Consider the following 14228-nt stretch of genomic DNA (forward strand, 5'->3'; position numbering starts at 1 on the left):
TACATGGGTCAGGGTTCACTGTTACTTGCAACCGAAAGCACACTAATTGACCCTTTCCTACCGGAGTACCTTTGAAGGATGGCTCTTTACCACGTAGCTTAGCTTTTCACCCTCCTACTCCCAACCAAACAAACCCATCCCTTGATCTAGCTCCAGCCCCACCCAGCCAGTTTGCTCCCCACTTTGTACAGCTATACCATACATTGCCTGTGCCGCACAATTTGGCACTTAAAACGTCTTGCATTATTTCCTAATTATTCTGCGTAAAAGCAGACATGCGCGCGCATGTGTGTGTTTTAGTCCATAAGGAAACAGTAACATCAAGGGCAGGAGAAGTATAACCCTGGTCTATCCCCCAATAGCATATCATCTGTAGGCTTAGAATGATATTCAATTCAGGGGCGCCTGGGTGGCTCAGTCAGTTAAGCGTCTGCCTTTGGCTCAGGTCATGATCCCGGGGTCCTGGGATCGAGTCCCCCATCGGGCTCCTTCCCTGCTTCTCCCTCTGCCTGCCGCTCCCCCTGCTTGTGCTCTCTCTGTCTTGTCTCTCTTCCTGACCAAAAAAAAAAAAAAGATATTCAATTCAGAAACACACACACACACAAAATGAGCAAATGAATAATACCGCTACTGTTGATTTTCACTAACTTTCTATTTGTTTGCAAGGGGATTTGTTTTTATTTTATTTTTTGGTGGGGCAATGGGTGTTGGAAAAATAAATCTAAAGTATGCAAGTGTATGTTGGTGGTAAAAATGGACTCCAAGCTCTCAAACCTCCCTTGAGACCTCAGAGCACACTTCATGCAGCCAAAGCCTAAGAATGCAACATGAGAGGGGCACCTGGGTGGCTCAGTCGTTAAGCGTCTGCCTTCAGCTCAGGTCGTGATCCCAGGGTCCTGGGATCGAGTCCCACATCGGGTTCCCTCTTCCACGGGAAGCCTGCTTCTCCCTCTCCCACTCCCGCTGCTTGTGTTCCCTCTCTCGCTGTCAAATAAATAAAAAAAAAAATCTTTAAAAAAAAAGAATGCAACATGAGAGATACATAAACCAGGGCCCGAGGAAGGCTCTGGATGGCATTTCATTCTGCTGTCCACATTTTCTACTTCAAAAAAACCCACCACCACAAAACCCAGAACAGACTCGGGGTGGCTAAGAGGCTTGTCAGGGAGTGAGGGAACCAGCCGCGGGGCAGGTTGCCCTCAGAACTAGAGCAGAGTGCTGGCAATCACATCTACAACTTCCCACTTTCCCCTGGCCTTCCTGGAATTATGAGTGACAGAGAGCATCTCAAGCCCCTTCAAGAAGATTCCAACAGGCCAGTGGAAAGTGGACCCCGTTTCCACAGCCAGGGCACAGACTCTGTGACAGGCCTCCCCTGAGCTGGGGACAAGCGCCATGGCCAGCTGGTGCTTCAAGGCTCCCTCAAGGGCCTGGACCTCTGGACCTTCCTGGCCTGCTTCAAGGAGGTGACCTGATGGAGGGGAGCCCGAACACCAAGTGGGGCTGGAGAGGCCAGACCACCAAAGCCAAGACCGCTGGCCTCTGGCTGCTCTCTCCCCTCCCATGCACGTCCACGAGCACTGGCTGGGCGCGGAGGCCAGAGGGATCCCGCACCACCCGTTCACATGCACCGTCTTTTGTCGTCTGGGGACACGTGGGTCTCTGTCGTGCACAGCGTGCACGCACCGCCTCAACGTGATGGCAGCACGCAGCCGGGCAGCGCCGCCGGCCCCACCCACGCCCAGCCTCCAGCTGCAGCCTCCGAAGGGCCCCGGATACATCTACTCTGATCTCCCCCACCCCACCCCACCCCACCCCGGAACACATGGTTCTGGAAAACAGAGTCCTGCGCTTGCTGGGCCACTGATACTGGCTGGCACATCGCCCACCGTGAGGTGCCCAGGGCTGCTGGGGAGGCGGCTGGACCACCCGGTCTGCTGAGGCTGGGCGGGGCCTCCCTTGGGCTTGAAGATAGAAGGAGCTGAAATCTCAAACCCGAAATACAACCATTCAGAGATTTTTTCTGCATTCGCCTTCTTGTAGGGACTTGCTCTTTCTGTTACAAAAATGTTTTCCCAGGGCGCCTGGGTGGCTCAGTCGGTTAAGCAACTGCCTTCGGCTCAGGTCATGATCCTGGAGTCTCTGGATCGAGTCCCGCATTGGGCTCTCTGCTCGGCAGGGGGTCTGCTTCTCCCTCTGACCCTCCCCCCTCTCATGTGCTCTCTCTCATTCTCAAATAAATAAATAAAATTTAAAAAAAAAAATGTTTTCCCATTGTTAAGATTGTTGGATTTTTTTTCCCCCTCTTCCTCCAGACCGCCTTGTCTGCAGCAAGCCTATCTGGTCAGAGAGCTCGATTCCCATCTCTGACGCCTTTAGAAACTGCTTCACTCTGGAGCGCTGTCCCCAGAGAATCTGCTCTTTGTGGCCCATCCTCGGACTTCAGAGGCAGGAGGAACATTTAAGCCCACTCTGGCCCATCCCAGGGACTCAGACCCACTCCCCAAGGTCTAAAGTATCTCTCAGAGCTGCTAGGAGAATCCAGCCAATGCTCAGGACTGCTCACCGCTTTTTTGGTGAGGACGCTTTCTTCCCCGGCAGGCACAGTCTAAATGTAAGGCAGCACCCATAACGTCTACTCGCTCCTAAACTGGAGAAGCAGGATGGAAGGTGGCTTTCCACCATCCACTAAGCTGAGTAACTAGATGTGCCATAAAGCGGCCATGACCCAAACTGAACAGCCAAAAAGCAAAAACGAAAACCAACCAAAAGAACCCAACCCACAGCTCTACTGGAGAATCCTCATTACAACCTGGCCCGCATGCCCAGAGGGGCTCTGGGTTCCCAAGGTGGAGTGACGTCCACTGCTCGGCTGATTTCACAGCCTCAGCCCTACAGCCCACCCTCTGGGATGAGCAGGGGCTCCTTCACCCCACTGGGAAGGCCAGCTTCTCCTAGCCAGGTGCTAGGTGTGGGCACAAGCTTCCCGAAGCAGCTCCGCCTTAGCCCAGCAGCGGCACATGCTGGGATCCCATGCCCCACAGAGGGAGTGGTTTCCTAACAGGATGAGCAGGTCCCGAAAGTTAATTAACCGACTCCTCCCCCTGTTTTAAAGGAGGTCAGGGCCGACCCCAAGTAAAACTGTGAAGTCAGTAAGTTTGGCTTTTGCACTTCTCCACCCTCCCTGCTCTGCACATTTCTCACTTCCCACCACACCCCTTCGGGCATTCCACTGCCCTCCACCTCAACTGAACTAAAATCCTGCATCTGCTCTTAAAAACACATTCCCAGAAGCAGTGCTGGTGAAGGTCATTTCCTCGGCGATCCCCCTTCCTTTGAGGGCTGTGCCATGGACTCCATGACCACTGGCTCTGGAGTTCTTGGTTTTGAAGTTTCAAATTATCCTGTTCGTAAAGTAAAATATTCATTTTGGAAGAGGGTACCAGAGCAAAACTGTGGCACCGCAAGTCAACTTGCATTCGAACTTCCTAGAATTCTTCCGGGAAACCAGCAGCAATCACTTCCTAAGAGTCAGGCGTTGGAATTTCCCTGACACCACTTTTGATTTTCTTACTATCTTCATTTCAGATGAAAGAACGAGTTCAGAAAAGTTCAGTTTGTTCATCCCACTGATAAACACCGGGGGTGGTGTTTGAACCCGTCAGAATTTGTCTGACTTTGCAAGTGCTATGCTTAGGAATGCAAGAGCCGTAGCAATCACCTGGTTTACCTGGTCCACCTGGTGCTCCTCATTCTGGAGCTGAAGAAGACAAGAGCTTATGTCAAATGACTTCCCCAAGCTCGCTGATCCTTTGCCCAACAGCTGGGGAGATTCAGCTAGGCAACAGGTATCTATCTGCCCATAGGTTTTTGCTGTAGTAACTTCTCCCTTCCTCCAAATGGCTTTGCTCTTTTTATTGATAGTACTGCATATGCTCCTTACTGACTGAAACCATTTCGAAATTCTTCATAGATGGGGTATAAATTCTAAATAAAATAAGGAGGAATATTAGGTCCTAGACTAGAACTCAGTTTCTTAATTCAAATCTGGGACTTTCTCAGTTATAGCACGTGGCCATCTACCAACACCTGCAAAAGATGAACAAAACTAAGAATGAAGCAGGTATCCTACACATGAGGAGTCTTGATACAGTGCTACAACTTCATGTATGCTCTCCTAATATGGCTTCCATTTTCCAAGAAAAATCCTTTAGCCTCTAATCCTTCATTTTACGTGGAATGTGCACCTTTTAGGAATCAAATGAGAAAAGTAACCAATACTTATTTTTTCTTAATAAACGTTTATGGTGTGCTAAAGAACTTATCTGCATTTTATCTCATTTAACCCTTACTGCAATATAATGGATACTATTATCCTACAGTTTTCAAGCAAAGATCCTGCCACACTGTCCTCACTAGCAACAGACTTCAAAATACAGTTATGATGGTCCACAAGGGAACCTCAAGTTAAATACGGGGAATGACCTCTTGGAGCATTAATATTACTTGATTATCATTTAAAACTTTCAAAAAAGTTTTTAGCAGGAATTTAGTATGAAGTAGAATACAAAATTCACACGGATTTTTTTTTTTTAAGCTAAAACAAGAGATTTGAAAATGTCATGCCAGGCAGTGGCGTGGAAAGCAGCTTGGGGCCATGTTCTTCTGTCCCAATGAGTACCTGCAGTAGGAAAGTTTGAGGCGCAAACTAACAAGCTAACAAAATACTGTGAGGAAAAAAACAAGTATTTAACTCCTCCTTGTATTATTCATTTATTAGGAAGTCCCATTTTCCCCTCACGCATTATATATATTATCTATATTTAAACCAAATGGAATGGCAATTTTTTCTTCAGAAATAATAAATATTCCTGAATATGGAATTTTAAAAATATCTTCTAGAAGATTGATTTTGACAGATTTGGGGGAGTCCCTTGATCATTCCTTCCCTTGTAGGTTGTTCTGTCCTACACACCACATATTCACATCCACAATTTAAAATTTTCTACCCCACAAAATATAGGTGAAATTAATTTTAATATATTTTCTTCAACCCAATATACTATAGTCCCCCCACGCTGCATCCACGGGGAAGACATTCCAAGACCCCCAGTGGATGCCTGAAACCATGGATAGTACCGAACTCTGTAGGTATTCCTTTTTTCCTATACACACATGCATATGATAGTTTAATTTTATAAATTAGATACATTAAGAGATTAACAATAATAATATAGAACAATGATAACATGCTGTAAAAGAAGTTATGTGAATGTGGTTTCTCTCTCTCTCTCAAAATATCTTACCGTACTGTATTCCCCTTCTTATTGGGATAACGTTTGATGATAAAATGTCACATGAGGGGAGGAAGGAAGGTGAATGACTCAGGCACTGTGACCCAGTGCTAAGCTACTACTGACTTTCTGAGGATGTGTCGGAAAAGGAGGATCATCTGCTTCTGGACCACGGTTGACCGCGGGTGACCGGAACCACGGGTGTGGGGCCAGGGGGCTACTGCATGCAAAATATTAGCATTTCAACGTGTAATCAATATTAATAAGTTACCAGGTTACTTTACATTCTTTTTTTTTTATACCTAGTCTTCAAGATTCAGTGTGTATTTTGCACTTACAATCCCGCCCAGCCACACTGCAAGGGCCCAACAGTCATACGTGGCCAGTGGTGACCGCAGACGGCAGCTCTAGAGCTCAGAGTCCTCATCACTCCAATATCTTCATTTTATAGATAGGAAAGCTGAGGCCCAGAAGGAGAAAGTGAGTCTCTAGCAAGTTCATAGCATGCCAGACTCCCAGTCTAAGGCTCTTCAGGAGTCTGTTTTTGTGTGACTGTTACTCTTTTCTTGAAGCATGTGTGCTGTTTTAAAAGTAAAGCAACTCCTGATTAAAGGAGCTACAACTTCTGGAAAAATGTTACCGAGGAGCTATTTCCTCAGTTCTTGAAGAGGACTGATTCAAAACTCAGCCACCAAACATGCACCGGCTATCAACAAGATCGGTTCATCTAATCCTTCTTGAAGGGGAACATAAAGTTGACTAATCCTGTGCATCCTGTACAGTCTGAAAGTTCTGGCAATCATCAGCCTAACGGCCATTCATGCAACTTACAGGATGAGTTAATAATCAGAATTCAAGAGCACACCTCCCTCTAGAGGAGCGAACGTTATTGCAGGGACAATGAACAGAATTCCGATCATGAAATTAAAATGGCACACAGTAAGAAAGAGATGCCTTATGATTCATATAAAGAGCAAACTTGCCTTGTGGTAACTAGCACCTTAACCATTGATTGTATCTTTAATAAACAAACTCTTTTAAGAGATGTCATTCTAGTCTGGTCCCTTGGCTTTGAAAGGTCTTTTCTCAATCACTGATCTGCTACACTTTTTAAAATAATGGAATTGTGAAGAAGAAATCTTATGACTACCTGGTCTGACTCTTTGAATCTACAGATGAAAAATTTCCCCCCAAAGGAAAGTGACTCACCCTTTCCCCAGCCAAGAGAGGGTTCCCCTCGAGCAAGCCTTGACGATGTTTACATGGTGGGGCAACAGGAGACAAGCTCCCAATACTACTGCCAACACTGGTATCATTTAATGATAAACCAGGCTGGGCAAGACCAAATACGTAGTTAACAAGCATGCCAATGTCCTGTGGCTACCATACTGTTTTATGCCGTTTTGAAGAAAAGGATCAGGATGGTGCTTCACCGTGGAAGTTTGTCAGCCTCTCAAGTAAGCAGGGGTCTTGTTTACACTCAGAACCACCTTTTAAGATAAATTTATCGAGCACTTGGGTGGCTCAGTCAGTTAAGCATCTGCCTTCAGCTCAGGTCATGATCCTGGGGTCCTGGGATCGAGTCCTGCATTGAGTCCCGCATCAAGTCCCCTGTTCAGTGGGGAGTCTGCTGCTCCCTCTGCCCCTCCCCACCACTCCTGCATGTTCTCTCTCGCTCTCTCTCACAAATATAAATAAGATAAATTTATCTTAAAAAATCTAAGTCTATATTTGGGAAAAGATGGCAAACTGTGTGAATCCTAAGCCTTAGTTTCAAAGACTCCCACTGTCATACATTGTGGTGATTTGGAATTGAGCACTTTGGAAAATGGTCAAATGGTCTCACATGGTCAAAATCAAAATAACAATCTAGTTTAAAACCCATCAGTTCCATTGGCTTGAGTGCTGCGGGGGCAGTGATGTGGCCTACACACAAAGCTCAGGTCAGCCACCTTAAAATGGACGCCATTGGTCAGGGGAGGGCTAGAGAGAGTACAGATGAGTCCACATCAACTCCTACTTTTCACTGTTATGAACATGAGGGGTGCGAATTGATGTAATACCCTCATTTTTTTTTTTTAAGAAACACAACCTATTAATCACATATATTTATTATTTACTCTCTTTCAGACAGCATGTTAGGTGCTGGAATAAAAAAACTGAACAAAGGTAAAAATCCTTGTCCTCATGAAGCTTACATTCTAGTCAGAGTTTGGGAGCGAAGACACGATACATACATAAGTAAATTCAATACGTAAGTTAGTTAGAGGAGCTCTAGAAAAACAATATAGAGTCAAGGTAGTACAGGTATGTAGGGGCCAGAGGGAAGGGGGCAGATCGCAATTCCAAACAGACGGGTTAGGACAGGGCACTCAGAAGATGGCATCATATTTTACAACAAGAATCGGGTTTGGCAGAACTAAAACTTCCACCAGCCTTTGTTCAATATACAGGTTCTCTAACTGCATCCTACTAATAGCATCTGAATTTCGGAGCCAAAAGGTCATTTCAAGTGACACCAAGCGAGGCCAGCACCAGTAGGCATTACAGTTCTGCCTAGACCTACCCACCTTTTTGGCCCACATGACTGAACCTTGATGCCTAGGCAAAAAAAAAAAGGTTACTTAAAAATAGTAAGACAAATATAGACACTACTACTATGTGACAAACACTGTTTGTGACATATTTTAACTCATTAAAAAAAAAATGCTTTTTCTTATGGGAACTTTTATACATCTAAATATAATACAATGAATCCATATACACCCATTACTCAGCTTTGGTAATTATTAATGTTCTGCTGATCTTGTTTCATCTACTGTAAGGATGGGGATAAAGATGGAGTATTTTCAAGCAATCCCAGACATCTATTTGTTAGATGCATAAAGACTTTAGTCCATATGGACCACAATTTTTAAAATGGAACAATACCACTATCATATCCAATAAAATTACAATTCCCTCCTATCATCTAATATCTACTCCATTTTAAATTTTTTTGTTTGTCTAAAAAAAATCCATTTTTTAAAAAATTTTATTTATTTATTTATCCATTCATTCATTCATTCATCCATTCATTCACCAGAGATAGAAGAGAGAGGCAGAGGGAGAGGCAGATTCCCCGATGAGCAAGGAGCCTGACACGGGACTCGATCCCAGGACTCTGGGATCATGACCTGAGCCAAAGGCAGATGCTTAACCAACTGAGCCACCCAGGCATCCCAAAAAGTCCATCTTTTTACAACTGGTTTGGACTAATTGGGATCCAAACGAAGTCCCCAGCATTGGGACACGTGTCTCTTAGACTGCTTTCACGGTTTGCGACAGCTCTTCCTTTTTCCCTAACCGAACTTCTGACTCGGATTCGGCTGACCGATTCCTCCCCGCCTCAACTATCCCGTCCCTGTGAGCGGTGTATTCCTGTCACTGCTGATCACATCTGGAGGCTACCTACATTTGGGTTCGGTGGCTTGTGCAGGAGGCAAGGTGGTTCACAGGTGGTTGTGTGTGCTTCCCCCTGCACCACACCAGAAGCACCCACGTGCCTGCCTGTCCCCTTTCAGGGGCTGAGCAGTGGGCACCCGCCTCACCAAGCTGCCTGCCGCTCTCCTCAGCATCCTTCACATGAACTCTGTGAGGTAGGTACTGCTACCATCCCCACCGCAGTCATGGCATTTGCCTACTTAATGGCACCAGGTTCTGAGAACTGAAGCCACCAACGCCACCAAGGGGCCTGCACCTGAGCTCAAACAGACCCCTTCCCACCTTTCTAAGTCCTGAAACATTCCCGCAGGGCCTTTCGGAACCCCTGGTCAGACACCAGCAAAAAGCCTTGTGTCCTCGGCATCTCCTCTGAGGGTCCCCTTTTCCTTAGCCCATTTAAACCCCGGCTCTCCTGAGGGCACTGCTTGCCCTGCCCCCATTAACCCCATGTCCTCGGACACCGCTCACTTCCCATCCAGGTGGCAGGCTTCGATGCCAGCCCCTCCCTGGCCCACTTTCCTTCTCTCCCTGAAGATTCAAGCAGGGCCCTTACTGACACCCTAAAACGAGGCCTGTCCTAACACAGATGGCCCTGCCAAGCCCTGGTCTCAGCTACTTGACCTTCCAGCCTTCAGTGCTTTTGTCTGCTCCCTTCCCGTGGCCCCTCACACCCATGGCTGCACCTCAGATATTACACCAAGGGCAACCCTCCAAGAACATGACCTTAAATATCCCATTCTCTGACCTCCTCTGTCTTTCCAGCTTCTGCACTCCAGCATCCTGACTCCAACAATTTTTTGGCCCCACCAAGGACCTACCACTTTTTCACTGACTAATCTAGAACCCCATGACGTTCACCTACAGGATTTGTAAAGGCTAAAATTTCACCCAAAGACGATGAAGTTGATCAGCCTTTAAACAAAACTATCAAGTAGCACTGAGACATGGAAACCTCTCTAGAGAGCTAGAGATAGCTCTGCTCACACATTAAATGACCCTCTTACTATTCTGGGGAAAAAAAAAAAACCTGAGGACAAGGATTTTATGGCTGTGTGATTAGTCTAGCTGTAGGACAGATATGATATGACATCATAATCATGGCCTGCCAACACTCAAAGCAGGATGTGGAGTGATACAGAAAATGAAGGAAAGCCAAAACCAGCCAAGAATTCCACCAATTCAAGTTTTGGTTCTCCAAAATTCAAGTCCAAAGGTTTCCACAACACTGTCAACTGGGACTGAGATCTCTGGAGGACACAGATGCAAGAAAGGCATCTTCTCCCTTGGAAACTAGCTTAAATGATTTGATACCCTGTACTACCATTTCCCCGGGACAGTTTTTTTTTTTTAAAGATTTTATTTATTTATTTGTCAGAGAGAGAGAGCACACAAGCAGAGGGAGCAGCAGGCTCCCCGCTGAGCAGGGGGACCCTGGGATCACGACCTAAGCCGAAGGCAGGCAACACAAACTCAAAGGCTATGCAAGTTAAAAACTGCTACCAAAATGGAGGGAGTGTGATAACTTAATCCAATTCGAGAGACAAAACATAAAGAGCTCTTGCTTTATGATTACCCATGGTTGTAAACCGTGTCCATCTGATGTGGTCACAAAACACCTTTCCAGGAAACTAAACTTTGAGGAGCTGCTGATCCGTGCAACTCTTTCGTCATCAAAAAGTAACCCCCAGAAATCAAGGTAGAGCTCTGAATGGGCATGGTCTCTACTTACTATGTGTACAACTAAAAATAGAAAACCTGTCAAGCTTTTTGAAAATGAAAGGATTTTAATGTCCTCACTTAGAGCCCATGACATTTGAGTTATCCCTAAACTGAACTTTTACCAGCTTCTAGAAGAATTTTTTTTTCCAACTCTTCATTTTCTGAGCCAAAAGATTAATGAAATCACAGCCACAAAATAGGATGGGCCTCTTACCAAGAAACAGCAAGCCACTTGCACCGAATTCAGTAGAACATTCACGAAAAGAAGAGATGGTCTCAAACAACTTAGTACCAAGCCATAGAGTTTTCCAACCTCTTGAGTCCATCTTCATCAAGCAGAGATAAAGCTGAAGAAAACCTGACGCCAGCCTAGAACGCCGGTTCCCATTTGGTCCGTGTCTCTTCGCTGCAAGGCCAGGCTCAAACGCTGGGGCACCTGGGCCGGTGGAAGTTCTGTTCCCAAACTGCTTTATCAAAGGAAGAAGGACAACTACAGCAGCACAGAAGACAGCTCTAATTTTGTGCTTCAAAGAAAGGATCCCAACTTCTCACAGTAAACAGAAATCCTTACATTATTCGGAAGGATTAAATATCAACAAAATAGGACAGGAAATCAGATACATCTAGGGACAGTTATATCTCAGCCTTCAAGTCAAAACCCAAACCCCACCTCTCCAAATGGAAAGTAACTGTACAACCAATAGTGAATCCATGGGCACTTCAAACCTGTCAACACTCAAAATTCAACGGCAACCAAAGTCAGCAAATAGTCATCTAAGTTTGCCTAAGAACAGGGCTCCTTCTTCCAAGCCTTCCGGTGAGAAAGACAGGAGTGGGGAAATATGGTTTCAGACAAGTTTGCGAGCAATATAAGCAAGTTACGAGTCGGTACGGCGTGCAGCCCAGAATCCGAACAAGGAGACGGCCTATCAGCAAGACAGTTACCAGAAGAATGCTCCTCAAATTAAAATCCCCCGACAGTCCCAAATTTTGGCATCTTACAAGCCACTTCCTCCCGGCAGCAATGCCAATGAGAATGTATTGTCCCTGTTATCATCTTACTGACATGACTTCTGCCCAAGAGAAATTGATTCCAGACTTTGTAATTGCATTAGATTCAGCAAAAGACAGCACTGAGGAGCTTGACCCCCTAAACATACCTTGTGCGAGAGTAAGACCAAACACGTATGAGAAAGGGAAGATCCTGAAGATAAAATCCCCAAACGTGTACAGGATTGCTAAATCTGTTTCTGTTTCTCTCTGGCTAACTGTAGAATATTTTAGAGGGGCTACTGTTGTATTTCATTGAAATCACATTTTGCATTTGGAACTTTTTAAAGTCAGGAGGAGAGGAGAGTATGAACATAATACATGCAACCTAGTATTTTAAAAGCTCAGCTGACCGCCACCCCCCAGCCCCGCAATAGCCCACCAACCCTCAAACCACCAGGTTCAAGCCTCAGTTTCAGGGAAACTAAGTTTATTTACAGCAATTTTTTCTGATGCAAGGGCTAAAACAGGTATTTCCAATATAAAATATATGGTTAAGAAAAATTAAAAATTTATCATTTCTTTTGACTTTTGTGCTTTGTTGCAATGGAAGCTTACCCCCAATCCTGCTCCAGTCACATTCCTTCCCAACATGGGAAGTGGCAAGTGCAACAGTCCCAGTTGCTTGGGTCATAAACCCTGAAGCCATCCCTCACTTTGTCATACACCTCACATATTCCCTTAGCACATCCAGTTCACGCCACTGTGTTAAACTAGAATCCCACCACTCTCTCCATGTCTGCTGCCACCATGCTAGACAGACCCATCACCAGCTCCCACGTGGGTTACTACAGTAACTGCCCCTCTGGTCTCCCACCCTCGCTTCCTACTCAGGTCTCTATGGAGGCCAGAGAGCGAGATCCCTCCAAAACACAAGTCAGATCATATCATTCCTCTGCTCAAAATCCTCTAATAGCCTAGCACCATGTGATCTCTTTCTCGGTCATGGGAGCCTCTTGTTTCTGGAACATTCCAGGCACACTTCTGCCTCAGGGCCTTCACACTTGCTGTTTGCTTTGACTGGAATACTCTTCTCTCCTGATACATACCTGACTCCCATTCTTCAAGTATTTGCTCAAATGTAGCTGCTCGGTGTGGCCTGTTTTTCAACGGCAAACTCCCACCTCCCCAGGCATTCTCTTTGTTCTGCATTATTTCTCACCACAGAATTTACCACCTACTGATACATTTTTATTTATTAGTTTAATGTCTTGCTTTCAAAATGTAAAGTACCTGAACGTGGTAATTTTTTAGTTTTGTTTACTGCTGTATCCCTTGCACCTAACACACTCAAATATTCCATGAATGAACAGAATAGGCCAAATAGCTGAATGTGAAATAGCTTATAAACTGCGATGTCTTCACTCAAGAGTAACAAAGATGAAGAGTAAGTGCATCCCAAATGAGCAGCAATGCACACAGAACAGTCGCAGTAGATGATTACTGAATCAACCACCAAATGAATTCTCTTAGAAACGAAACTCCCTTCCACAGAAACCGCAGCCCTAGGATCAAATGATTTCAGATGGGTCTCTGGCATGTACGAGCAAAGCAAAAACAATCTACCCAAGTCTGTCCAAAGTGCCTTTACACTTACATAAAGACTATGGATGTTGGTCACATTTAAACATTTATGATGCTTCGAAAAACATATTGCAGGAGAAAAAAATATATATAAAAATAAAACTGTATAAAGTTCTTCATTAAAATAGTAGTTTAAATAAATCCTCTGTCAATACCACCCAGAGGCAATGAGTGCATCTAGACGGGGAGAGTTTAGAGCTTGTTACATAATTACACAAGAACACGTGAGCACACGTGAGCCCATGTTCACAACACTGCCGTGAGAACCCCTTCCAGGCGCAGCTCACCGCGCAGGCGGGAAAAGCGACTGATGGAAGATTACTCTATGTCTCGAGTTCTGGTTCTATTTGCCCTTTTTCATCTTGGTTGTCTTCTCCTTCCTTTTTTTCACATGCTTCGGAATTTTGTTTTTTCTTTTCTCTCTCTGGGCTTCCTTGACCATCTTTTTTCTTTCCTGTAAAACAAAAACAAAAATAAAGGAACCTGCAGATTTCATTCCAAGTATTCATTTTACTATTACAACTAAGTAAGAAAACATATGTGAAAGGACAAAAGTGAGTATAACAGGAAAAGATGAAAATGATTAGGATGTGGTGGTGCAATTTGGTTCCAAATTTGTCTTTACGGTTTCTTAATAGAAATTTGAAGAGTGCCAAACAGAAATAACTGGGAGGACTATTAAATGTTTGCAACTACTTTTCTTCACAAGTTTCATATTCTAACAGAAATACAGGTTGGAAAGACAAAATATTTGCAGTAGACAAAGACAGAAAATGTGTGCATTAGCTTGGGTATGTCTCTCAGAAGTCTTAGGGCCCTGAACATTGTAAGGATTAAAGGCTTAAGCTAAGAATGAACAGTAACATTTACACAGCAATCATGTATCATTCGTCTCTTATGCTGATGGCTAGGAGTGGAATAAGTCTTTTAGATTCTGGAAACACTGACTGAGTTGCAAATCCCCTATGAAATGGCCTTTCAGTATTTCACCATGGGACAACTCCAACATCAATTGTGTTTCAAGTGAATGACAATCATTTCTAATCGATGAATTCAGTGTGTCCTCTCTCTAGGCAGTGCCCAGGGAGCTCCTAACAG

At 44.8% G+C, this 14228-nt stretch overlaps 1 protein-coding gene across 1 annotated transcript in view; it reads right to left on the reverse strand.

The window, feature by feature from the left end:
* Window positions 1-5020: 5020 nt before the first annotated feature.
* Window positions 5021-14228, reverse strand: part of RIOK1 (RIO kinase 1) — a 32647-nt gene continuing 23439 nt past the window's right edge. Inside the window, exon 17 of the mRNA XM_045866402.3 lies at window positions 5021-13584. Coding sequence (XP_045722358.1) covers window positions 13474-13584 — 111 coding nt within the window. The 3' untranslated portion in view covers window positions 5021-13473. The remainder of the gene's footprint in view (window positions 13585-14228) is intronic.

This window comes from Mirounga angustirostris, unplaced genomic scaffold (genome assembly GCF_029215605.1).
Source record: "Mirounga angustirostris isolate CCGP_5_RB_7025 unplaced genomic scaffold, mMirAng1.0.hap1 SCAF_8, whole genome shotgun sequence".
NCBI lineage: Eukaryota > Metazoa > Chordata > Mammalia > Carnivora > Phocidae > Mirounga > Mirounga angustirostris.